Genomic DNA, 25,803 nt, shown 5'->3' on the forward strand with positions numbered 1-25,803 from the left:
ACTGAGGGGACAGAGCCACATAATATAATTCAGAACTACCAAATGGGAACTTCCATCCATTTCAATTCAGGTCCTTAGTACATTCTTTTTTTTTTTTTTTTTTAATGTTTATTTTTGAGAGAGAGAAAGAGAGACAGAGTGCTAGCTGGGGAGAGGCAGAAAGAATGGGAGACATGGAATCTGAAGCTGGTTCCAGGTTCCTAGCTGTCAGCACAGAGCCCAACACGGGGCTCAAACTCACCAACCGCGAGATCATGACCTAAGCTTAAGTCGGACTCTTAACTAACTGAGCCAGCATGGCACCCCAGGTCCCTAGTACATTCTTGCATGTTCCTTTAAGATGTGGAATTGGGGGCACCTGCGTGGCTCATCTGACTCTAAGCATCTGACTCTTGATTTCGGCTGAGGTCATGAGCTCACTGTTTGTGAGTTTGAGCCCCACATCGGACTCTGTGCTGATGGTGCAGAGACTGCTTGGGATTCTCTCTCTCCCTCTCTCTGCCCCTCCCCTGCTTGCTCTCTCTTTCTCTCTCTCAAAAATAAATAAATAACTTAAAAAAAAAACTTTAAAAAAATGTGGAATTGGAGGAGCACCTCCAAAAAAAAAATGTGGGGCAACGAGTGGTTCAGTCAGTTAAGCATCCGACTCTTGATTTCGGCTCAAGTCATGATCTCACAGTTCATGAGACTGAGTGCCACATCTGGCTCTTCACTGACACCACAGAGCTTGCTTGGAATTCTGTCTCTCCCTCTCTCTCTGCCCCTGCCCCGCCCAGAGGGATGCTTCAATGAACACTAAACAAATTTTTAATAAAAAAATAATAAAGCTTATTTATTTATTTATTTATTTATTTATTTATTGAGAGAGAGAGAGAGAGAGAGAGAGAGGGCAAGCGAGCACAAGTGGGGAAGAGGCGGAGACAAAGGGAGAGAGAGAATACCAAGCAGGCTCCCTGCACCACCAGTGCAGAGCCCAATGTGGGGCTTGAACTCGTGAACCGTGCGATCATGACCTGAGCCGAAGTCAGACACTTAACCAACTGAGCCACCCAGGTGCCCCAATGACTCTTGATCTTGAGATCATGAGTTCAAGACTCATGTTGGGCAGATTACTTAAAAAAAAAAAAATTGTGGAACTGGGCAATTTCAAGTTTAAGACTAGAAGTACCTCCAGGAACTATAATCATTTAAAAAATATTTTGTCGGGGTGCCTGGGTGGCTGAGTTGGTTGAGCATCCGACTTCGGCTCAGGTCATGATCTCACAGTCTGTGAATTCGAGCCCCGCGTCGGGCTCTGTGCTGACAGCTCAGAGCCTGGAGCCTGTTTCAGATTCTGTGTCTCCCTCTCTCTCTGCCCCTCCCCTGCTCATGCTCTGTCTCTGTCTCAAAAATAAATAAAAGCATTAAAAAATAAATAAATAAATAAATAAATAAATAAATAATATTTTGTCTCGCTAGGAATAGAAATACCTTGTAACATATAAACCTAATATTCAACTCTCAGATTTTCAGGAATGCCTAATGTACAAAGTAGAGGGCTGCCTCAAGCTCTTCATCTGTGAAGGAAAGAAGTAAGTTGTGCAGTGGTTGGAGGAGAATACAAGGTCCAGAAAGAGTAAATTACCACCTAGGCACTGGGTGGCTCAGTTGGTTGAGCATCCGACTTTGGCTCAGGTCATAATCTCAGGTTGGTGAGTTTGAGCCCCACATTGGGCTCTGCACTGGTGGTGAGGAGCCTGCTTGGTATTCTCTCTCTTCCTCTCTCTCTGCCCTGATCTGGGGCTCGGGCTCTCTGCTGTCAGCAAGGATCCTGCTTTGGATCCTGTCCCCACCCCACCCCTTCTCTCCATACCTCCCTTGCTCACACTCTCTTTATCTCAAAAATAAACATTAAGAAATAACAATAATAATTTTTAAAAAGCAGATTACCACCAACCAATCCATTGATTCTAAGTGCAAATATATTGTTAATAACTTGAAGTGTGGCCTACTAGTGTCCAAGTGACTTGCACAGAGCAGTGGAGGTGGAGACAAGGATGGAATCTTGTTGGGAAGCAAGCTGTTGGTTGGGCGCTCATGACTGAAGCCTTAAACACCTCTCTTCCTCCTGCTCTGCTTCCCATCCCTCCAGGGTAGAAACAGGACATGGGCCTCCAGTCTGCAAGGACTGATTGGGAGTGGGGGTGAGGAGCAGAAGGGAGAGCAACCGGTTTTGGAGGAATGAAAAAGCAAAGTTGCTTTGTCTTCACTTCAAGTTTGTTGGGAGTAGAAGGAACAGGACAAGAAACACCGGAACGTGGGTTTTGTGTAGGATGTGTTGAAACAGATGTGGCAGCACCAAGTACTCCAGGGCTACATGAATCACATGTAGTAATCCAGCCAGCAGCCACTACATACCCATAAGCACTGTGAGACCGTTTTATCCTACCACTCCCTCCTGTAACCTTCCCCACAATACCCAAATCCCAGTGCCTATAGTTCCACACTGGGAAGTGTAGGAGTTCCACAGAGTAGTGGAATCCTTCCTAAACACTCCACCCATAGCTCCTAGCACTGGGCCAAGTTGGTCCTGGGCACGCAGGAAGTTCGCTGATCATTCAATTAACTGCTAAGTGCGTGGCAGAAGAGCACGTTAATCCCTAGCAGGCGCGGCAGGCAGATCCCTGCAAACACGGTCTCAAAGGACTACGCAACGGCAGTGAATGTGTTACTGCCACAGAGGCACCAACCCGTCAATCCCAGCCGGGGCTCACCCTCCAGGAGGACGCTCCAGGAACCCGCCGCCCCTCCTACTCTTCTCGCGCCTCCCCGGACGGAAGCGGAAACCGCGTGCGGCGCTGGCCCGGAAGCCGCGCTCCAACGGCTTCCTCGTTGGTCTGTCACCATGGCGCTGGCAGTCTTGCGGGTCCTGGAGCCCTTCCCGACCGAGACACCCCCGTTGGCGGTGCTGCTGCCCCCCGGGGGCCCGTGGCCTGCAGCGGGACTGGGACTGGTGCTGGCCCTGCGGCCTGCAGGGGAGAGCCCTGCAGGGCCGGCGCTGCTAGTGGCGGCCCTGGAGGGGCCGGGCACAGGGACCGAGGAGCAGGGTCCCGGGCCCCCGGAGCTGCTGGTTAGCCTCTCGCTGCTGCGGCTCCTTGCTCTGGGCCCTGGGGCGTGGGTGCGGGCACGGCCCGTGCGGCGGCCTCCGGCCCTGGGCTGGGCGCTGCTTGGCACCTCGCCGGGGCCCGGGCTCGGACCGCGAGTCGGGCCGCTGCTGGTGCGGCGCGGAGAGGCCCTGCCAGTCCCCGGACCTCGGGTGCTGGAGACTCGGCCGGCGTTGCAAGGACTGCTGGGCCCAGGGACGCGGCTAGCTGTCACTGAGCTCCGTGGGCGGGCCAAACTGGGTCCGGAGACTGGAGACAGCAGCCCGCCCCCACCTCCGCCCGTGGTGTCCTCCTTCGCGGTTAACCGCACAGTCCGGCAACTCCGGGGAGTTCTGGGAGGGACTGGGGATTCACTGGGTGTAAGCCGGAGCTGCCTCCGTAGCCTGGGCCTCTTCCAGGGCGAATGGGTTTGGGTGACCCGGACCGGGGAGTCGTCGAACACTTCCCAGCCACACTTGGCCAAGGTGCAGGTCCTAGAGCCTCGCTGGGATCTCTCTGAAAGGCTGGGACCTGGCTCTGGGCAGCCAGGAGAGCCCCTCGCTGACGGACTGGCCCTGGTGCCTGCCACTCTGGCTTTTAATCTCGGCTGTGATCCCCTGGAAGTGGGAGAGCTCAGAATTCAGGTAGGATACAGGACTGAGGTCAGGGAATGTTTCCACCCCCTTATTCCCTCTTCCTTACCTCAACTGAATTGGAAGGAAAGAGCTGTAGAATTTAGGTCCCTTACTCCTTAGATCCTAATGTCTCTTAGTCTCATTTATTTGTTCTCTGTAATCAAAATATAACTCTCCATGGTGTGGTGGTGCATGGGAAGGGATTTCCTCTATTCAGGGGAAAGAAGAGAGACATAGTCAAATTACCAGGTGTTTACAGTATGTTAATCTACTCAATTATTTGTTGAATTGCTGCAGTGTATCCAGAATTGTACTGAATAATATGGAGGATGATACCTCATTGTTTTTGCTCATGCTTATCCTTGACTTCAAGTTCCTTCCTGTTCTTGTAGCCTCGTCTGTTAAAATCCTACCATCCTTTCCTTTTAAAACCCATCTAAAGATGCCACCTTCTCTAATCTTACCACATATTTAACATGAATTCTTCCTCCTGTAGCATTTTGTATCTTCCTTAGGGTATTTATTTTCTGCCCTGTTATGATTATGTACTCTAATTCTCAGTTGTATATTGTAAATTCCTTGAAGGGGAGGGCTCTTTATTATCTTTAGTGCCTGGGGTTGGATTTTAATATTTTTTAAAAATGTACCTAAGAGAAGTTTTTGGTTTAGAGTACTTCAAAAAGATTGTTGTATTTGGGGGAACAAATATAGTCTAATATTTAATGAGGCACCTAGATGTGTGGTTTAGGCCTGCACTGTCCCATATGGAAGCCACTAGCCACATTGTGGCTTTTTCAATTAATTAAAACTAAATAAAATTTAAAACTCAGTTCTTTGGTTGCTTTAGTCTCATCTCAAGTGCTCGATAGCACATGTAGATAACATCTCTTAGCACTGTGGAAAGTTCTGTTAGATCATGCTGGCATAGCCAATTAGTGCTATGAGATGTCAAGAAGGATATAAGATATGCATGAATAGGAGTCTGGTGTGGGTTTCCTTTTGAATGGAGGAAAAACTCTGGAGTCCTCAGACTGGAGCTCATTCAGCTGAACCAATCCAGTCAGCTTTACTGAGATCATATCCGTTTCTCACAGCCTGAATTCAGAGTGTCTCCACTAATGTCCAATTAATATCAATCCCAGTTTTTGCCTGGTGGCTACTCAAAGGGCTTGTGGGAGTGAAGTGTCTTTACCACTTTACTGACTCAGGGCCAACTTAAAGGTATCACAGAAAGATTATTTTTACTGGGGAACTGTTTGGAGCCAGAGTCAGAAATCTCTTCCTGGTGCCCGTTAGGAGGAGAGGTTTCTGTTTCCAGGGAAGAGATACAGGTATTCAGTTCTGCTGCCTTAGGCCTCCCCCCCCACGGGCCTTGTGGATAGAGGATGCAAATAGAAATATTGGCTGCTAACGTTAAGGTAGGGCAGAGCCTGACTCCTTGGAAGAAGGTTATAAGGTGGTGGTTATTTCTCTAATAGAGGTACTTGGAAGGCTCCAGCATCCCTGAAGACAAAGGAAGCTGCTCAGTGCTGCCTGGGCCTCTGTTTGCCAAAGAGTTACACATCGAAATTGTGTCCTCTCCCCACTACAGCACGAATGGAAATTATGACCATGTTCTTTACCGGCACTTTCAGACACCCAGGTTAGCTGCTTCCCCCTTTCAAGAAGATAGCATCTCACCCTTGTTGCTCTCCTCCTATCCCATGCCTTAGATTCAGGTCCCACAGAGCCTTTGACTTTACAAAGCCACATTTTAAGCAGTATTGCGGCTAGATGCCTCTTGGTGTAGCAAGCGGTCCATAGAAGAGAAATTCACCGTGAGGTGAATCTGGACATTCTAAACTGAGGAACCTATGAATTGAGAGGGCCCCCAAAGAGCCAGGACTCAGCTTCACCCCCTCACTGCTCTCTGATCCTCCTTTCTAGCCTCTCTGCCATCTCCCCCCCCCGCCCCGCCCTAGTTCATTCTAGGTCAGACTTGTTCTCTGAACAACTGCTTGGGATCTCTGGGTGGGCAGTAGGTCCCTATGGTCTGCAGGTTGGGAGTGGACATGTGGGGATATGTCAGGCCCATGTTCTTGACTCTCATTGTGAGCTGACCAGGGCCACTGCTGTGTTGCAGGGCAGTCCAGGAAGGGGATGTTCTGTGTGTGCCAACAGTTGGGCAAGTAGAGGTCCTGGAAGGAAGCCCAGAGAAACTGCCCAGGTATGCAGCTGCCTCCTGTCCTACAGTTGGGATTCTTAACCTGGTTGCAAGAGTTCTACAATCCCCTCCCCGCAAGTTGTGTGGAATAATTTTGTATATAAGGAAATACTGCTGTTTTTGTCATGTACATTTTTCTAGAGAAAAGGTACATGCTTTCTTCGGGTTCTCACATGGGTGCAGGACTGAAAAAAGATGAAGAACCACTGCCTACTGCCTGTGGGAGGTGTTTTATCCTCAACTTGTTGGGTGGTCATAGGTAATGTAAAGCATTAAGAAGTTTAAGAGCCTAGACCAACATGAGACTCCTTGCTTTTCCTTCTCAACCACAGTGTTGTTTGCACCAGGTTTCGGGCCACACTTCCCATATACTCAACATAAAGAGACCCAAGCTTCGATTTCTGCCCTAATCGATAGTGTGTGCACATGGAGCTTTTTGATCCTATCTCCCAAAATGGGGGAAAGAGAGATTGCTGCTGTTATTGAGGGGCCTTCTCTTTTTCTTTATCCTCAATAAAGCGAAATATAAGCATGACTGAGCCAAGCACCCAAAACAGGGAGTCCATCCTTTTGCCACCCTGTCGACTCTGATCACAGGGGTTCCGTGTAAAATGGTGAGGCAGAGAATTCAGAGACTGCTTTGTGAAAGGGGAGAATGTGTAGCCTGATACCCCAGGACTGATTTCCTATAGTGATGTCCTAGAAGGAGAACACAACTGATTGACACACTAAGCCAATGTTCAGGGGATTTCAGTGAGGTGATGGGACCAGCCTGAAGGAACTGAGGTTTAAGAGTTGGCATGCCCAAGGTCTCTGGCCTAGTCAGCTTGGGTCCTCTGCCAAGGCAGACGCCTTGTCTAGAGCATCTGATTCATCCTTGGTCAACGTTCAGAGCTTGGTTCATTCACTCAGAGTTGTGGTACTCAGATGAAGCGCCTGGTAGTGCATGTTGTAACCCCACTTGATGCTCACGGCGCCTCTTTGAGCTTTCCCAAATCAAATCTACAACTGGGGCCTCGTAGAAAGTGCCAGGCCTGTATTAGTCACTTCTGTCTCCCATCTTAAATATAGCAAACATCTGTGAGCTAGCTTTCTGTAGGAAACCTACAGAATGCCCACCCTTTGTACCTTCAGAGGAAAGTAGGCACTGGACCCTTCTGAGATAGACCAGCAAGCCTGTTCTGTTCCTGGATGTCTGCTGTTCTGGCCCTTTAGCGGCCTGCCTCTCCCTGGCTGCTGAGCACACAGTTCTTCCCCTGAGTAGGTCCTGGAAAGCAGGGTTGGGGTCAGCAGGTTGGCCTAAAGACAGATAGAGATGAGTGCTTTAGCCCTCCTCCCCCAGACCTGGTAAGGAAAGCCCTGCTAGGAGGCTCCTGAGATCCCTGGAACAGAATTCCAGTGTTGGTAGTGTAGCTTCTTCAGGCTCTTCCACAGTTACACCTCCCCAAAGCAGGCCAGCAGGATCCAGCTGCACTGTCTCCCGTCTGGCTTTTAATAACACACAGCATTCCCCAGAAATACCCAGATGTGTTCTAGAAGTCTGCTCCTTGCACTCACTGAGATGGTCCTACCGCTGTCCATGGAAGGGGAGTTTCCCCCTAACCCTCCACAGTGCTGTTCCTCCTTGGATTCCACTGCTTACCATGTGCACTGTGACTCAGGATTGAGATTCCAGGTTATAGACCCACCCACTGTTCATGTATCCTGAATGGTAGTAAGACACAGTCTTCCTTATGTTCTAGTTTTTAACCACAATAACTGCCCACCCTAATAGTTGCAGGAGTTCACAATACCAGTCTGGTATGCCTCTCCCCTCTGCCTTGAGTTATTCCCACCAATCCACTTTGCTGTCGGAGTAAACAGTTTTATGACTGCGAGACACGCTGAACAGCAATTTGCACCGATTGGAACTTCGAGAGGCCCAAGTCTGGGCCAAGTCATTGCCTTTCTACCTGAGGATTAAAGAGGAGAGTGGTTCATCATTTTTATCTGGAAAATTGGGCTAGTAACTACTACCCCCTCCCCCACTCTGCACCCTTAGGACACTGAAGAGCCCTAATTCACTCTGACACTAGCAGTGACTTGCACAGCCTTGGTTATGGCTGGGGGAGCTTTTGAAAAATACAGATGCCTGAGCCCCCTCAGACCTATTGGAGCAGAATCAAGGTGAAGCTGGGGCCTGTGAAATCTTTTAACTTTTTCCAAAGGAGAGAAAAATGCTAACTTAAAAGGCTGAGATGGGGCACCTGCCTGGCTCAGTCTGTAGAACATGCAATTCTTAATCTCGGAGTCGTGAGTTCAAGCCCCACATGGGTTTAGAGATCACTTAAAAAAAATTGAGATATAATTCATATGCCATGAAATCCACGTTTGAGGTGTACAATTCAGTGGCTTTTAGTAGATTCACAAGGTTATGCAACCAACACCACTATCTAATTGCAGAATATTTTCATCACCCCAAAACCCTACGCATTAACAGTCACGCTGTACTCCCTCCATCCCTCAGCCCCCAGCAATTACCATCTGCTGAATGGAATCATACAACATGTGGCAGATACTGATTTTCAGAAGTTTTACAGATCATTCTAATGTGCAGCCAAAATAGAGAATCATTAATCATTAATTGTCTTCAGTAAGGTATCTGCAATTTGATTTTGTGGATTGTTTAATAAGAACCAAGGAGCCCTTCCTGCTGAGGCTTTGGAAGGCCTTGGGAGGTATGAATTTGAGGGGAAGACAGTAGTCTGAAGCCAGTGAAAATGGCCAGATGATCATTGCTTAGTGCAGCTGTGTCTTCTGCCATCGGAGTGGGTGGGTAGGCCATTCACCCGGAGAATCACGCCCCCATGGCTCCCTGATGGTTGTCATGAGGGATGTGGAGGACAGTTAGAGCTCCTGCCCTCAAAAATGTACATGGGCCAGCCTGGGAGATGAGGAAGACCATTCGCTCTCTTCTACCCCTACTCCTCTCCCCTTCCCCACCCCCCACCATGCCATAACTCTCATGTTCGTTACTCATGCTGCTCTTGAGTTTGTCCCTGCTGGGGACCTCTATGATTGAGACAGCCGCCTTGTCCTCAGGGAGGGGTGTATGTGGGCTCTGGGTCTGGGATTCATGGGGCTTCTTTCCTTCAGGTGGCGGGAGATGTTTTTTAAAGTGAAGAAAACCCTTGGGGAAGCTCCGGATGGGCTAACGAGCGCCTTCTTGGCAGACACCGCCCATACCTCCTTGTACTTGGTGAGGCCCTGGGGATGGGAGTAGACCTGGGGAAAGAAGCAGAAACAACTCCCAGACACTAAAGCTTCCTGCCACCTTTCACAGGTGGGTTCTACCCTGAGCCCTGTTCCAGGGCTCACTTCAGGAGAATCCACTCCCTGGAACAGCTTGTCTCCTCCGGGCCTGGAGGCCTTAGTGACCGAGCTCTGTGCTGCCCTGAAGCCTCGCCTCCAGCCAGGGTGAGTGAGGCCGTGGCCTCAGGATGTGAGGAAAGCCTGCTCAGAACATCTCTGGAGGGGCAGGGGGCTGGACAAGTAGTTCCTAATGCGCTGGCCGGAGTGGGATTGGGTGGACCTTCCTCAAACTAGTATGCCCAGGCCACTCGCCCATGTCCTTTCTGTAAGCAAATTCCTAGGCTCCTTTCTGGGGATAATCTCCATCCTCCAGGGTTGGCTGGGGAGGAAGAATCTCTACCAGAGACAGCTGTCTCTGAGACTGTCCTTCCCCTTGGGGAGCCCACTAGCCATTCTGTCCTTCACCACCCTGGCCCCAAAAGATGCAGTTCCTCATACCACTGGCCTAAGTGTAGACACAGACCCTTCCCTAATTCCTCGTGATTCCAGACCAGACATAACAGTCAAGGCTTTACTGAAGGCAGTGACGACAAGGGAGTTGTCCTGGCTGGTGGATATACTCCATGCCCCCGCCAGAGCACCACGGGTGGTATGGGAAATACAGCCTCACCATATGGAAACAGCCCTGGAGGAAGGGGGATGCCTCAAGAAAAGAGAAACAGGCTGTCTGCTTTCTAGATCCGAGGACCCCTGTTACTGAGGGCTCTTAACTTTGAGGGAATGGAGGAGACAAGTGTCTGTTTTCTGGTTGCAGAGGTGCCCTCTTGACAGGAACCAGCAGTGTCCTTCTCCATGGTCCCCCAGGCAGTGGGAAGACCACAGCTGTCACTGCAGCCTGCAGCCGCCTTGGCCTCCACCTACTGAAGGTGAGGGTACCTGGAGAGTAGAACCCCAACCACATTTCCCCAGCCCAGATCCTCCTTCTCCCCTCCTCCCTGGCCTGGCCCTAATGCCTCGGCCCAGTGGGCCAGTTGGTCAGGCAGATTCCCATGATTCTCAGCTACTAAGAGAAACTTTAAAAAAGGAAGGGGTTTGAAGATTTTGTTGGACAGTCCAGGGAATGAAGTTAAAGAAGAGGTAGGACTTGGCCAGTGTTACCTTCTCCCCCATCCCTGCTCTCTAAAAAGAAGATGGCCGGCATCTTCTGGCTCCTCTCCCCGCCATTCCTGCCTCAGTCACACCTGCCCCTTGCTCACAGACCATCGGGGTCTCCTCCCCAGGTGCCCTGCTCCAACCTCTGTGCAGACAGTAGCGGAGCTGTGGAGACAAAACTGCAGGCCATCTTCTCCCGGGCCCGGCGCTGCCGGCCTGTGGTTCTATTGCTGACAGCCGTGGACCTTCTGGGTCGGGACCGTGATGGGCTCGGTGAGGACGCCCGTGTGGTGGCCACGCTGCGTCACCTCCTCCTCGATGAGGACCCCCTCACCAGGTATTATACAGAGCTGGGTCTGTAAAGGGGCAGGGCCAAGCCACCCTCATCTCTCTTCAGCCTTTTGCCCTCTCTTCCTCAATGGCTTCTCAGACATCCCACCCATTTGGCCATTCTCCAGACGGCCCTGAGCAGAGGAGCTTGGGGTATTCAGAGGGAGGAGGATGTGCTCCCTCATGTTTTGTGGGGAGCACTAGAGAAAAAGCACAGGCTCTACCCTCAGGGAGCTTCCTGTGTGAGGGGGGAAGCATAGGTCCCCCTCTCAAGGTATGCCCATGGAGCCCCATCCAGGAAGCTGTGGGGTGCTCACCTCCTCTCCCATCCCAGCACCCACCCACCTCCCTGCCCTACGGCACCAGCCTCCTGACAGGACAGGGCTCAGGGGCTGCCAGCCACATTCTCGCCCTCAGTGCCCACTCCGTGTCTGCAGCTGCCCGCCGCTGATCACTGTGGCCACCACAAGCAAGGCCCAGGACCTGCCTGCCGACGTCCAGACAGCATTTCCTCACCAGCTGGAGGTGCCCGTGCTGTCAGAGGGGCAGCGGCTCAGTGTCCTGCGGGCCCTCACTGCCCATCTCCCGCTGGGCCAAGAGGTGAAGCTGCCACAGCTGGCACGGCGGTGCGCAGTGAGTACTGAGGCGGGCACAGGCCTCCCCGCATTCTGAGCCGCGGTGGTACGATCCAGCTGCCCTGCGAGTGAGGGTAGAAAACCCCAAGGCTTCAACACTGGGGCCTCTGCGCCAGCTGGGGGACTAGCCTCCTGAGGGCTCTTGCCAACTGTGCCCTGCTCATGTTGTCCTTTCCTGTGGTTCCCAGGGCTTTGTGGTAGGGGATCTCTATGCCCTTTTGACCCACAGCAGCCGGGCAGCCTGTGCCAGGATCAAGAACTTGGGGTAAGGAAACTGGGCACAGGAGGGAAAAGGAGGCAAGAGGAATTGTGGGTGGGTGGATGGGTGGGGGCTGGGGGGGGGGAGGAGAAACCAGGACCCTGATGTACGTCAGGGTACGTACGTCAGGTCCTCCAGAGGCCTTCCTGGGTTTCTCTTTGCAGTTTGGCAGGTGGCTTGAGTGAGGAGGATGAGGGGGAGCTGTGTGCTGCTGGCTTTCCCCTCCTGGCTGAGGATTTCGGGCAGGCACTGGAGCAGCTGCAGACAGCTCACTCCCGGGCCATTGGAGCCCCCAAGGTAGAGACTCCAGGTCCTTGAGGTAGGACTGCAGCTCTCTTCACCACCATATCCCCAACCATGCACTTTCCATCTCCTAGATCCCCTCGGTGTCCTGGCATGATGTGGGCGGGCTGCAGGAGGTGAAGAAGGAGATTCTGGAGACCATTCAGCTCCCTCTAGAGCACCCAGAGCTTCTGAGCCTGGGCCTGAGGCGCTCGGGCCTTCTGCTCCATGGTCCCCCTGGCACTGGCAAGACCCTCCTGGCCAAGGCAGTAGCCACTGAATGCAGCCTTACCTTCCTCAGGTGGCGAGGGGGTGTGGAAGGGATGGTGGGCAAATTGGGGGCCGCAACAGGCTGGGGAGCAGGAGGGGCTGGCTGAGAGGTCACTTGTGTGTTTATGCATCTGACAAATCTCATCCTCTCCTTCAGCGTGAAGGGGCCCGAACTTATCAACATGTATGTGGGCCAAAGTGAGGAGAATGTGCGGGAAGGTGAGTGGGTGAGGAGGGGCCCAGGTTCTAGCCCTTCCCAAACCCCGATGGCCCTTGTGCTGCCTACCAACACCCCCAGGCTGCTCCTGGTCTTTCTAAGGTCTCACGGTCCTTTCCACAAAGGACGTGCCCAGGGTGGCCTAGTACCTGGAGGGATGAGTTGTCACACCTGGCTCTTCCTCCCCTATCTCCTGACTTTAGACCCCCCTGAGCTTCCCCCTCCTGTGTGTCCCTTTCTCTCCTCAGTGTTTGCCAGGGCCAGGGCTGCGGCTCCATGCATTATCTTCTTTGATGAACTGGACTCCCTGGCTCCAAGCCGGGGGCGAAGTGGAGACTCTGGAGGTGTGATGGACAGGTGGGGGTCTGAGCCAGAATGGAGTCTGGGGTCCAAGACGGAGGGATGGGAGACAGGTTGCAACAGTGTTCAGCACCCAGAGTACCTGTCATTCCAGTTCTGAAATAGGGGCCTTGGAGTTGGGTGGGGGACGTTGAACGGAATGGGGGGCCTGCCTGGAGGGGTGTACAGGGCACAGCAGAGCAGGTGGCCCTGTGGAGAAGACCTGTAAGGACAGGCACTGCTGGTAGGGCAGGGGCCGAGGAAGGGCCAAGGACTCTCTTGCCTTCATGTCCTGATTTGTAGGGTGGTGTCTCAGCTCCTGGCCGAGCTGGATGGGCTTCACAGCACTCGAGATGTGTTTGTGATTGGGGCCACCAACAGACCAGACCTCCTGGACCCTGCCCTTCTGCGGCCTGGCAGGTGTGCACCCCATACCTCTCACCTCTACCAGGCCCACTGGGGCCTCTCCCCTGACCCCCATCCTATGCCTCCTCCACCCTCATGCTGGGCTCCCTGACCCTTATGCCCGCCTATCTCCCTAAAGATTTGACAAGCTGGTGTTTGTGGGGGTGAGTGAGGACCGCGCCTCCCAGCTACGCGTTCTGAGCGCCATCACGCGCAAGTATGCCCTGTTAGGGGGAGACTCCCAAAGGGCTTGGGCCTTGGGATGGTCCGGGGATAAATGCAACATGCAGAATAAGCTGGTCAGGGATGCCTCTTGACAAAGTAGGGGATGCTAGGTAAAACTGTTTCTCTCCTTTCCTGTATCTGCACAACAGATTCAAGCTAGAGCCCTCCGTGAGCTTGGTGAACGTGCTGGACCGCTGCCCTCCCCAGCTGACGGGGGCAGACCTCTACTCCCTCTGCTCTGATGCCATGACAGCTGCCCTCAAACGCAGGGTTCAGGACCTGGAGGAAGGTGAGTCACTTGCCAGCCCCAGAGGTCAACCAAAAAGCTAATGGGAACCAGGCCTGGTCCTAGATTTCAGAGGAGGGACTGTTGACCTTTAGGGGACTCTTGGCAAGAAGATGCCTACCCAGGGCTCTGCCCTCCTCGGACATAGACCACAGCCTCTGTTGCCCCCTGTCACCCCCTCCCAGGGCTGGAGCCCGGAAGCTCAGCACTGCTGCTCACCATGGAGGACCTGCTGCAGGCCGCTGCCCGGCTGCAGCCCTCGGTCAGTGAGCAGGAGCTGCTCCGGTACAAGCGCATCCAGCGCAAGTTTGCCGCCTGCTAGGAGCCTCCTGCAAGCCGGGACCCTGCCCACAGTGGCTAAAGGTACTCAGGTGCCCCCACAGAGACCTGAGAGAGCAAGGGGCCCTTTCTCAGTGTGCTGCTATTGCACCCAAAGTCGGCCTACCTTCCTGAGAACCCCGAGGTGCCGAGTAGCCCCACAAGAGCTCAGAGGCATCATCCCCTGCCTACCTGTTCGTCCTCCCAGGCCAGCTCCGGCTCTAACACCAAAGACCCTCTGCTCAGAAGGAGGGGCTTGGGCCTGGAGTTCTGGGGTGGGGCACTGAGGGAGTCCAGTCTTGGCTGAAAATAAAATGTATGCTGCCCCCTGCTGGTTGTGGTCTGAAAGGGTGCAGTGGGAAAGCGCAAGATTGTGGAAGGAGTGAGCCACAGGGGAGGGCAAGGCGGGCACCACAGGAGCCTGATCCTTCTGATATAAACACCAAGCGTGCAGGAACTGAAAAAGGCACAGACTATATTGCTCACATTTCCATTTGCCTGAACCCAAATCCCCATACCCCCAACAGCAGTCTGCCCCTCCCCACACCCCGAGGGTCTGCACCGGGGGTTAGGCTTGGTATGGGGCTGCCAGTCCCCACCTCCCCAGACGGATCTGGCAGTGCCTGGGCAGAGGGTCGTAGGAGCAGAGGCCACGCTCAGCACTCAGTCCGTCCTCTTGAGCACATGGATGAAATAGCAAGGGATGTAGGCCTGGCCAGGCTTGTAAGGCTTGAAGTCCCCCAGGACGCTGTGCTGGCACTTGCCCCCGAAGGCTGCTCGGAGCAACTCCGTGAAGGAAGCCAAACGGTGCGGGTAGTAGGAGAGCCGGAACTTACTGCAACAGAGCCCCCAACCAACCATGAGGGCTGGTGGCCTCAGCACCACCCCTCCTCACCCCTACCTAGCCGAGTGGGTACCTCAAACCAGGAGAACCATCCTGGCCAGCGCCCGGCACCTGCACCGTGTAGTCCAGGGTCACCATGTGGGCCTTGTTGTTCACTGTCAGCACTGATGTCGTGATATCCTTGGTCAAGTCACTCTGTAGGTGGTGGTGCAGGCTGCATTAGCCTCTGCAACCATTGTGGGGCCTGGACCGCAGGATCACGTCCCCCATCCCCCACTCTGGGCCTCCCCCCCCCCCAGGGGCCCCACCTTATAGTAGATGTTCTTTCCTGGGGGTGCACAGCCTGTGCTGAGGATGTGGTCGTAGTTGCGATGATCGATGACCAGCAGGCCCCCAGACCGCACCATGCTCGCGATGTTCCTCAGTGCCAGCCGGTGCTCACTCTGGTCTCCTGAGCTCCGGGCAGGGGCAGAGAGGCTCCATCTGCTCAGGGCTCCGAGCACCAGTCTCCCTCCCATCTTTCTCCTCCCCAGGGATACAGATGCCAAGGCAGAGAGGAGCAGAAAACAGTCTGCTCTGTCAGGAGAGCGGGCACCCAGGGGTCTGTGGAAAGAGGTACAGCTCAAAGCAGGGGCCATGCTCAAGGCCACGCCCTCTCTCACCTCTGCAGTCTGGCAAGTGGGCAAAACTATTGCCAAGGCAGATGACCGCATCGAAGCCGCCCCCTGGTGGCTGGGGCACATCTTTGTCCAGAGTCATCCAGTTGGCTTCTTCAATGACTGGGACCAGGAAGGGGAAGAGGGGTCAGGGTGGCACCATGGCACCAGCAGCACTCACCTCCACCAAGTGCAACCCTGCCTCAGTTTCCCCTTCGAGACACACAGGGATTCCCCATCCGGTTAGAAGGAGGAGCTCACCATGGACATGGAGGGGGAAGGGGAGAAGGGGTCAAGGGAGGAGGAAGCCAGGGATGGGAAGCATGGCTCCGTGCTTCTGTGTTTTTATTTGGGAGGAGGGAGAAGACTCATCACCAGATACCTCATTCTGGTGCATAAGCCTCCCTTTCCAGGGAAATGAAAGTAATTTTGCTGTCCCCCTTAAGGAAAACAAAGCACACCAGGACAGGAGCTGAAGGAGCCCAGGGCAGAGAGTACCGAGTCCCTGGCGGCTGGGTGGGGAGGGCCTGACTGGACCTGCATACCCCACTTGTCGAAGGCCGGTTCGTGCCGCCGGTTCCAGCGCTCTTTAAGCGCGTATTTCAGCATCTTGTCACTGGCATCCACACTGGTCACGGTGAAGCCCTCTTCCACCAGCATGATGGAGTCCACCCTGGGCAGGGTCAGAGATGAGAGGCCAAGAGGGGCAGTCAGGGGGCCTGGGAAGGCAAGGAGGAGGCCCTGTGCTGGGCACTTCTGTCTCCTCCACTCTTGAGACCATTCCTCTGCTTCCTCTCCTTAGACCTTCTCCACTGACCTCAAATGACCTGGCAAATCGGTTTATCACCAGGTAGCAAATTCTGGGTTTGGTTTTTTAGCACCTCTTCAGAGCCGGGCGCTCTATAAATGTGCATTAATCCTCATGGCAACCCTGTGAGGTAGACAATGTTACCCCTACTTGAGGGACGGGGCAAACTGAGGCTCCTGGAATTTAGGAACCTGTGCAGGGGAGGTAGTGCAGCATGGTGTTTTGTCTGAATGTCCTCCCCACTAGGTAGAGGGCTTTCGCTCCTCTGAGGCGGGATTTCCACAACTGTAAGTGGGGTATCACTCCTTACCTCATGAGGTTATGTGAGGATCTTAAAAACGGATGTGCCAAAAGCTCCTGGCACCGCGCGTGGCGGCACGGGCAAATATTGAACAAATGTTAACTGTTAACACTGCTCAAGGCCATCACTTCGGGACCAGTGCTGCAGCCAGGACCCGAGCTTACGTCGGTCTGGCGCCAAAGCCCGGCCGCCGCCCTCCCCGGCGAACCGGCAGGCCCCACCCTGCGGTGCTTACACGCCCCCTCTGCCCCCGGGTGTCTTCAGCCCCTCCTCCCGCCCGCTCGGCCCCCCTCGTCCCGCCCCGGGCCGGCTGCGGCTCGCAGGTGGAGGCTGCCGGACCGACCAGGCCGAGGTCCCCCACACCCCCCGCCCCCCCACGCCGAGCCAGCGGCTCCCTGGCCCCCGCCCCGGCTCACCCGGTGCCGCAGGCCACGTCGAGCACCCGCTGGCAGCCGTGCTGGCGCAGCAGCCCGAGCAGCCAGGCCTTGTACTCGGCCGTGCGGCTGCGGGTGTCCCCGATGTAGAGCTGCCACACGCGTGCCGCCTCTCCGTCCGCGTACTGGTCCGGGAGCCCTTCGGCCGCCACCCCCAAGGAGCGGGTGCGGTACACACTGTCCACCATCGTGCAGCGCGCCTGGCTCCGCGGCGGGCGGCTCCGCATTTATAGTACGGCTCGGCCGCCCCACCTGTCCAATGGCAGGTGAGCGCGGGGACACGCCCCTGCTGGGCTCCCAGCCTCAGGGAGGGCGCTGCCCGGCGTTTTGCACCAGCCCTTCTCGCCGGCGGGAAGATCCAGCCCTCTGGACGACCCCGTGGCGGGAAAGGGCCCTCCCAGCCCCCTGCCCTCTTAAGCCAGGTATCAGGAGGACTGGGGAGGGGTCAGAAGAGGTGGCAACTGTGAGATCTCCCACTCCACCCCTACCCAAGCTGGGAAAAAAGGAAACTCCCCAGTCCACACAGAGATCAGCGCCTAGGACTGGACCGTCCCTAGAGGAGGAAAGTATTAGCATATCTAAAGGAGGATCGTCTAGGGGCGCCTGGGTGGCGCAGTCGGTTAAGCGTCCGACTTCAGCCAGGTCACGATCTCGCGGTTCGTGAGTTCGAGCCCCGCGTCGGGCTCTGGGCTGATGGCTCAGAGCCTGGAGCCTGTTTCCCATTCTGTGTCTCCCTCTCTCTCTGGCCCTCCCCCGTTCATGCTCTGTCTCTCTCTCTGTCCCAGAAATAAATAAACGTTGAAAAAAAAAAATAAATAAAGGAGGATCGTCTAGCTGAAAGAGGGCCTGGTCGGCCAGGAAAGGGATGAATAGCGAATATCTGGGATAATGCAAGTCTGGCCACCCAAGTCCAGGAGCAGTTCTGGCTCAGGGGATCGTCTGCGTACCCGGGGGCAGGTGCTCCTCTGTCCTGGAGGTGACGCATCAAGCTTTTCCCTGAGCCGCGTGAGGCGGAGTCCGGCCTTTCCTCCCAATTCTTCACCGACTGACATGCTTCGAAAGCGCTATCTGCTGTTTGAGGCCCTGTTCGATCTCCAGCGTCTCCACAAAAAATAAATAAATAAATAAATAAATAAATAAGATTTTGTTTTTAAGTAATCTCTGCACCCAACAGTGGGCTCTAAGTCACAACCCGTGATCAAGAGTCACATACTCTAGAGGCGCCCGGCTGGCTCAGTCCCTGGAGTATGCTACTCTTGACCTCCCGGTTGTGAGTTCGAGCCCCAGTTGGGTGGAGAGATTACTTAAAAGAAAAAAAAAAAGAAAAAAGAAAAAAGAAAGAAAAATCTTAAAAAAAAAAAAGTCACGTGCTCTCTCAACTGAGCCACCTAGGTGCCCCTAAAATTTTTACTTTTTTAAACACTATGTGCTTTCCATGGAGGTGCCCACAGGGTAGGAAGTCAAGGGTTAAGGGTGGAAGTGCTTGGTGCCCTTGCTGTTATATTGTTCACTGTCACTTCATAAATTGGCCCTTTGGTTTGGTTATATATCCACCCTTCCTCCCCAAAGCAGAAGGTCTTTTCCTAGGACACCACCCTGGACTGAGATGGATTCAGCAAGATGATACCACCCAGTGAAGCTCAAGACAGGGAGAACAGCCTTCCCTATCTATCTTGGTTTGGCTTCAGAAAGAGCTATGTATAGAGTTTAGAATGAAGGAGGCTCTCCTCCCCCTCCCCCTTTTATTAGCTGTAGAATCTGGGAGCTGGAGGAACCCCAAAGACCATATAATCTTTTTTCAAAAGTTTATATATATATTTTTTGAGAGAGGCAGGAGCAGGAGCACAGAGTGAAGGAGAGAGAGAATCCCAAGCAGGCTCCATGGTGTCAGTGCAGAGCCCGACTCCATCCTGAATCTTATGAACAAACCTCAGGACTGTGAGCTGAGCCGAAATCAAGAGTTGGATGCTTGACTGAGCCACCCAAGTGCCCCCATTTTTTTAAAGTTTTATTTATTTAAGTAATTGCTACACCTGACATGGGGCTCAAACTCATTACCCTGAGATCAAGAGTCACATGCTCCTCCGACTGAGCCAGGTAGATGCCCCCATATAATCATTCTCAGCTTCCTATTTGTAGCACACAGATTGCCTCAAATGAGCCTGTCCTGCCCAAGTAATAGAGTCTTGTGCTCATGTTGACCCTACAGACAGGTTTTTGGCAACAGGCTTAGAAGGGCACAGAACTGGGAGTTATAAATACATAGATAAGTGGCCTAAGGCAGTTTATTATTTTTTCCCTTACTATTGATTTCTTTTCCATTTACTTTTTTTTTAGTTATTTTTTTTAACGTTTATTTTTAGTTGAGAGACACAGAGCGTGTGCCTGGGAGGAGCAGAGAGGGAGACACAGAATCTGAAGCAGCCTCCAGGCCGTGAGCTGTCAGCACAGAGTTGGATGCAGGGCTCGAACCCATGAACTGTGAGATCATGACCTGAACCGAAGTTGGACGCTTAACCCACTGAGCCACCCAGATGTCCTCTTTTCCATTTACTTTTTGCCTCGTAACCCTCTCTGAATACATCTGAGGTAAGCCTGGGATTTTCTCAGGGCTCAAAATGCTGCTGGGAAATGTTCCCTTTAGGGACGCCTGGGTGGCTCAGAGGTTAAGCTTTTGACTCTTGTTCCCAGCTCAGGTTTGATCTCGGCTCAGGTCTTGATCTCAGGGTAGTGAATTCAAGCCCCACATTGGACTTTAGAAAGACCAGGATAATCATTTCAATAGATCACAAGGTTTACCCAACTCTTTGGGTCTCAATATTTAAAGACAAGTATTCTTGTGATTTGGAATACTTTCTTCTCCTGATATTTACATAAATAATTGTACATCCTGAATGAAGGGCATTGATTTGTAAATTTAGACATCTTTGCACACCCTTTCATTTAGAAACTGCCATAAAGACACTGATTCCAGAGTCATTCCATAAAACTAGTCCCCCAAAACAGCATTTTGATTTTGTTCTTACCTAGGAGGAAAAAAAGGGGAAAAAAAATTACCTAGAACAACTATTTAAGAATCTTGCTTTTTGGGGCACCTGGGTGGCTCAGTCAGTTAAGTGCCCAACTCTTGGTTTCAGCTCAGGTTATGATCTCACAGTTTTGCGGGTTTGAGCCTGGCATCGGGCTCAGCACTGGCAGCCTAGAGCCTGCTTGGTATTCTCTCTCTCTCTCTCTCTCTCTCTCTCTCTCTCTGCCCCTCCCCCACTAGTGCACACACTCTCTCTCTCTCTCTGAAAATAAACTTAAAATTTTTTAATAATAATAAAAAGAATCTTTCCTTTTGTTTTAGTGTTACATGATCCCCCACTCCCTCTTCCCCAGGAACTTTTTCTTGTACAGCATTCTTGTTTGTATAACATTTTTGTGATGGGTTTGCAGCCTTTGGAGGCTAAAAGCTGTACTCTCCATACTGATAAGGAATTTTATTTAAATATTTGGTTTTTATTTACATACTGATACTTACGATTTTTGAGAAACATAGCCTTTTACCCAAAGACCTATAATACGATTTTTTAAAAATAATATGAATACTGGTAGTAACTGGATTAAAAAAGTATAGGTTGTGAGTCACTTATAGATGTACTTTCCATTTGAAAACAAGATTTTTGGTGTGAAGTTAATAATGATTTGATTTCTTTCTCATCCAGAGGCATTTAAAAAAATGTCAACATCATAAAGCACATGAAATTTCATGGACCTTTTTACTTCTTTTCTTTCTTTTATTTTTTTTTTAAACTTTTAACTGTCACAATCTTGTTTTCTTCTCTTGACCTTAAATTACTTGGCATTAAGCATGCTTTCAATGGCTACATTGAATAGATGTGTTATGACTTGTTTAATCATTCCCCAAGTTCTGAGTGTTTAAAATGCTCTCACAATTTTTCAACAGAGTGAACAGTTGGATAATTATGATCAAATCATATCCCAGATGGACTTTTTCTATTAATTGATATTGTCACCCAAAACAAATACTTGTTTCAATTCTTCTCTACGCGAAGATGTTATTCCTTGATATTTTACTAGTTAGAAAATTCTATCTAATTGTTGTAGTCTTCTTTATTTGCCACCAAAATGTACCAAGTAGTTTCACTCCTTCATCTCTAAATTGTCCACGTCCTCTACCCACAGAAATATATTGAAACTGCCTTTTGTTTTACTTGTTAGTTCTGGTGAGTGTTAGAGAAACAGATGTGAGGCCCTGGGCCATGCAAGAGAAGATCCCAGAATATGAATCAATTTACAATTTGACTTAACTGAAAACAAGAATAGAGGATATTTTTATTTTTAAATGTTTATTTTTGAGAGAGAGAGAGAGAGCGCGTGCGTGCAAGTGGGGGAGGGGCAGAGAAAGGGGGACAGGGATCTGAAGTGGGCTCTGTGCTGACAGCAGCAAGCCCAATGTGGGGCTCGAACTCACAAACTGTGAGATCATAACCTGAGCCAAATTTGGACGCTCAACTGACTGAGCCACCCAGGTGCCTGTGATATTTTTAATATGTGGTGCTTATTTGACATTAGCTGAAAGGAGTAAATTCTTCATCCCCAAATGTGTGATGTTTGCAAAAAGACTTTAGCTTGGGAATATGGCTGCAACCAGACAAACTCCCAAGCTATTCCAATTTGAGGACACATGAAAATTCTAGAATGGTGAAGTATGCATGTACAGTAACTACAAATGGAGGACATCTGTGTTTGTTTAGATTCAGAACAGGTAAAATTAATTTTTCAGATGATGGACGCTAATTTCCAAACTCCAGTCCAAGGTGCTGAAAAAAACTCTTGTCTAGGGGCGCCTGGGTGGCTCGGTCGGTTAAGCATCCGAGTTCGACTCAGGGCATGATCTCACGGTCCGTGAGTTCGAGCCCCAAGTCAGGCTCTGTGCTGACCGCTCAGAGCCTGGAGCCTGTTTCAGATTCTGTATCTCCCTCTCTCTCTGCCCCTCCCCTGTTCATGCTCTGTTTCTGTCTCAAAAATAAATAAACGTTAAAAAAAAAATAAAAAAAAAAAACAAACTCTTGTCTATGGGGCACCTGGGTGGCTCAGTCTGACTCTTGATCTCAGCTCAGGTCACAAACTCATGGTGCATGAATTTGAGCCTCTTATCAGACTCAGTGCAGACAGTGCAGAGGCTGCTTGCGATTCTCTCTCTCCCTTTCTCTCTCTGCCCCTCCCCTGTTTGCACGTGTGCACATACGCACATGTGCCAGTGTGCTTGCTCTCTGTCTCTCTCTTTCGTCTGCTGACCACATCTACCCAGATGGAACACTGGGATGTTGGGGGGAGGGGAGGGAAGCCACCCACCCACATGGACTCTGTTAGCAGATATATCACAATGGATCCCTTTTTGGACTCTTTAATATACCATATAAGACTTAATCTGCTTTAATAAAGTCCTGTTAAAACTCAGGCAATGAGGGGCGCCTGGGTGGCTCAGTCGGTTGAGCGGCCGACTTCGGCTCAGGTCATGATCTCGCAGTCCGTGAGTTCGAGCCCCGCGTCGGGCTCTGTGCTGACAGCTCAGAGCCTGGAGCCTGTTTCGGATTCTGTGTCTCCCTCTCTCTGACCCTCCCCTGTTCATGCTCTGTCTCTCCCTGTCTCAAAAATAAATAAAACGTTAAAAAAAAAAAAACTCAGGCAATGACAGATGTTGGCGAGGATGCAGAGAAAGAGGAACCCTTTTGCACTGCCAGTGGGAATGCAAACTAGTGCAGCCACTCTGGAAAACAGTATGGAAGTTCCTCAAAAAATTTTAAATAGAACTATCCTATGACCCAGCAATTGTACTACTAGGTATTTATCCAAAGGATATAGGAGTGCTGTTTCGAAGGGGCACATGCACCCCAATATTTATAGCAGCACTATCAACAATAACCAACATATGGAAAGAGCCTAAATGCCCATCAGCTGGTGAAAAGATAAAGAGGATGTGGTATATATACACAATGGAATATTACTCGGCAATCAAAAAGAACGAAATCTTGCCATTTGCAACAATGTGGATGGAACCAGAGGGTATTATGTATGCCAAGCGAAATTAGAGAAAGACATATATGACTTCACTCATGTGGCATTTAAGATACAAAACAGGTGAACATAAGGGAAGGGAAGCAAATATAATATAAAAACAGGGAGGGGGGAAAAACATAAGAGACTTAAATACAGAGAACAAGCTGAGGGTTACTGCAGGGGTTTTGGGTGGGTGGGGGGATGGGCTAAATGGGCAAGGGGCATTGAGGAGGGCACTTGTTGGGATAAGCACTGGGTGTTAAACATAGGTGCTGAATCATTGGATTCTATTCCTGAAATCATTATTGCATTATATGTTAACTTGAATGTAAATTAAAACAGAACAAAACAAAAACAACATGAATAAACCTTGAAGACATTGTGCCGCGTGAAATAAGCCATTAATAAAAAAGGTAAGTACTGTATGATTCCACTTGTATGAGATATCTGGGGTAGTCAAAGTCATGGCGACAGAAAGTGGGACAGTGGTGAGGAGAGCCTGGAGGAGGGGAGAAGGAGGAGTTTTCAGTGGGTACAGAGTATCTGTTTTGTAAGAGTCTGGAGAATGATTGCACAGCAATGTGACTGTGCTTCATGCTACTGGATTCTACGCTAAGACAGATTAATACGGTAAATTTTATATTTATGGGTAGTTTACCACAGTCTTTTTAAAAATTAAAAAAATGCTTTAAGTACATTAAAAAAAAAAAAGTCCTGTTAAGTGAGTGTAGAATTGGTCCCTACATCAGTGGATTGCAGCACTAACTAATGGTGTAAGAATTCCACCAACGTGTAAGAAGAGAGGCTTCCTTTGATCATTTCACACTATTAAAAGCCGTTGTAAGGTGTGCTCATGCCCAATAAGATCTCTTCTGTGTATACCAATCTGCTCACTGAGCTGTACTCTTCCACAGGAAAATGATATACTATTTGAGCCCTGGCAACATGCTAACTAAGCACTGCTCAGACAGGCGATTTACACATGCCATCATGTCTGGATGAGACGAACGGTAAAACACCAAGACACTTTGGTGCGTAATTCTGAACAAGATAAAAATCTAGCTTTTTGAGTGTCTTTTTGTTTTCTTCCCCTTTTTGGGCTGAGAACCTTTTATCTTTTGGGGTGATTGGTGGTGGGAGGAGGTGTTGCTGCCCTTGGAACTGGTGACGGAGTCAGCCTGCTTCTCTCTCCTCTCAATGGGCAACAACACTTCCTTAAAAACAGTCACGATCGTGTTAAAGGAAGCTTAAGTTCTCTTGGCCTGTACAACCTTAGTAGATGGAGAGCACAATTTTAAAGGAAGAATGAGTAACGTTGGATTCCTCTTCAAGAAATTGTAAACAGCGGGGGCCCCTGGGCTGCTCAGTCGGTTAAGTGTCTGACTTCAACTCAGGTCATGATCTTGTGGTTCACAAGTCGAAACCCTGCGTCTGGCTCTGTGCTGACGGCTCAGAGCCTGGAGCCTGCTTCAGATTCTGTGTCTCCCTCTCTCTCTGCCCCTCCCCGTTCATACTCTGTCTGTCTGTCTCTCTCTCAAACATAAATAAAACATTAAAAATTTTTTAGGGGCGCCTGGGTGGCTCAGTCGGTTGAGCGTCCGACTTTAGCTTGGGTCATGATCTCACAGTCTGTGAGTTCGAGCCCTGTGTCGGGCTCTGTGCTGACAGCTCAGAGCCCGGGGCCTGCTTCAGATTCTGTGTCTCCCTCTCTCTGACCCTCCCCCGTTCATGCTCTGTCTCTCTGTCTCAAAAATAAATAAACGTAAAAAAAAAAAAATTAAAAAAAAAATTAAAAATTTTTGAAAAAAAAAAAAAGAAATTGTAAACAGGAGCCAGCCCTTGAGGGGTGCATGGCTGGCTCAATGGGTGGAACATGTGATTCTCGATTTTGGGGTTGTGAGTTTGAACTCCATGTTGGGTGTAGAGATTACTGAAAAAAAAAAAAAAAAATCCAGCCCTTGAGGGCAGCATAAGGGTCAAGCTGGCTTTCACCTATATGCAACAGTAAACTCTGAAAAGGGAGAGACTTGAAAGTTATCTTGCTCCTAATTGCATTCCCCATGCTGAACTTGGAAGACATAGACTAGCAGACTGCATAGCTGGGCTGCCTTCTAGAAGAGAGCCATGTAAGAGGCGGATGGTGCCCTAAGCCAACCCATAGCTCCAGGGTACTGTGGCCTCATGGGTCTGCCTCAGGACACTGAAGCCATTCCGCCTGTGCTCATAACCTGCTAGGGCCACTCGTGTGTGACCTTGGGCAAGTTATTTAACCTTTCATTCAATGGGTATTTATTAAGCAGCTATTCTGTGCCATCCACTATACTAAGTGCTGGGGATACAACAGTAAACAAAATAGATGACATTCCCTGTGTGTGTGTGTGTGTGTGTGTGTGTGTGTGTGTAGGGGGCAATGGTAATAACGTTTCATGAGCTGGGTGCAGATGACTTGGGTTTTCAGTTTGTAAAAACTCATTGAGCTGTAAGCACTTTTCTGTACTTTGAGTTTTTAGAAATCCATGGCCTTGAGATCATAGTAGTGTTAAATAATTATGTAAAGCATGTACAACTGTGTTTGTCACATAGTAAGCACTCAAAAAATAGTGGTTACTATTATTCCAGTGAAACTCCTTACTAGAGCAAACTAGGCCATCAGAGGATGTTTAAGAGAGATTCAACTGGCTCTGCTGCTAGGATTAGTACACAGAGCCCTCCTATAAACCACTTA

General features: G+C 50.7%; 2 protein-coding genes across 2 annotated transcripts; one reads left to right on the forward strand and one right to left on the reverse strand.

The window, feature by feature from the left end:
- The first annotated feature begins 2,857 nt into the window (after positions 1–2,857).
- PEX6 (peroxisomal biogenesis factor 6) lies at positions 2,858–14,298 on the forward strand. The gene is made up of 17 exons (XM_047102766.1): positions 2,858–3,766; positions 5,236–5,399; positions 5,880–5,963; positions 9,096–9,198; positions 9,283–9,416; positions 10,066–10,177; positions 10,532–10,740; positions 11,171–11,366; positions 11,557–11,633; positions 11,792–11,924; positions 12,005–12,210; positions 12,337–12,398; positions 12,645–12,753; positions 13,039–13,155; positions 13,280–13,357; positions 13,515–13,654; positions 13,837–14,298. The coding sequence occupies exons 1-17, from the start codon at positions 2,885–2,887 to the stop codon at positions 13,971–13,973; spliced, it is 2,943 nt and encodes a 980-aa protein (XP_046958722.1). The 5' UTR covers positions 2,858–2,884; the 3' UTR covers positions 13,974–14,298.
- Positions 14,299–14,492: 194 nt separating this feature from the next.
- Positions 14,493–17,653, reverse strand: GNMT (glycine N-methyltransferase). Its single transcript, XM_047102332.1, has 6 exons — positions 16,995–17,653; positions 16,015–16,142; positions 15,476–15,592; positions 15,122–15,264; positions 14,887–15,008; positions 14,493–14,804 (listed from the first exon to the last, which is right to left on the reverse strand). Exons 1-6 carry the CDS (start codon positions 17,237–17,239, stop codon positions 14,633–14,635), a joined length of 927 nt encoding a protein of 308 aa, XP_046958288.1. The 5' UTR covers positions 17,240–17,653; the 3' UTR covers positions 14,493–14,632.
- Between the last annotated feature and the right edge of the window lie 8,150 nt (positions 17,654–25,803).

Source organism: Lynx rufus, unplaced genomic scaffold (assembly GCF_022079265.1).
Source record: "Lynx rufus isolate CCGP_SWC_20201006 ecotype Redwood Valley unplaced genomic scaffold, mLynRuf1.p SCAF_6, whole genome shotgun sequence".
NCBI lineage: Eukaryota > Metazoa > Chordata > Mammalia > Carnivora > Felidae > Lynx > Lynx rufus.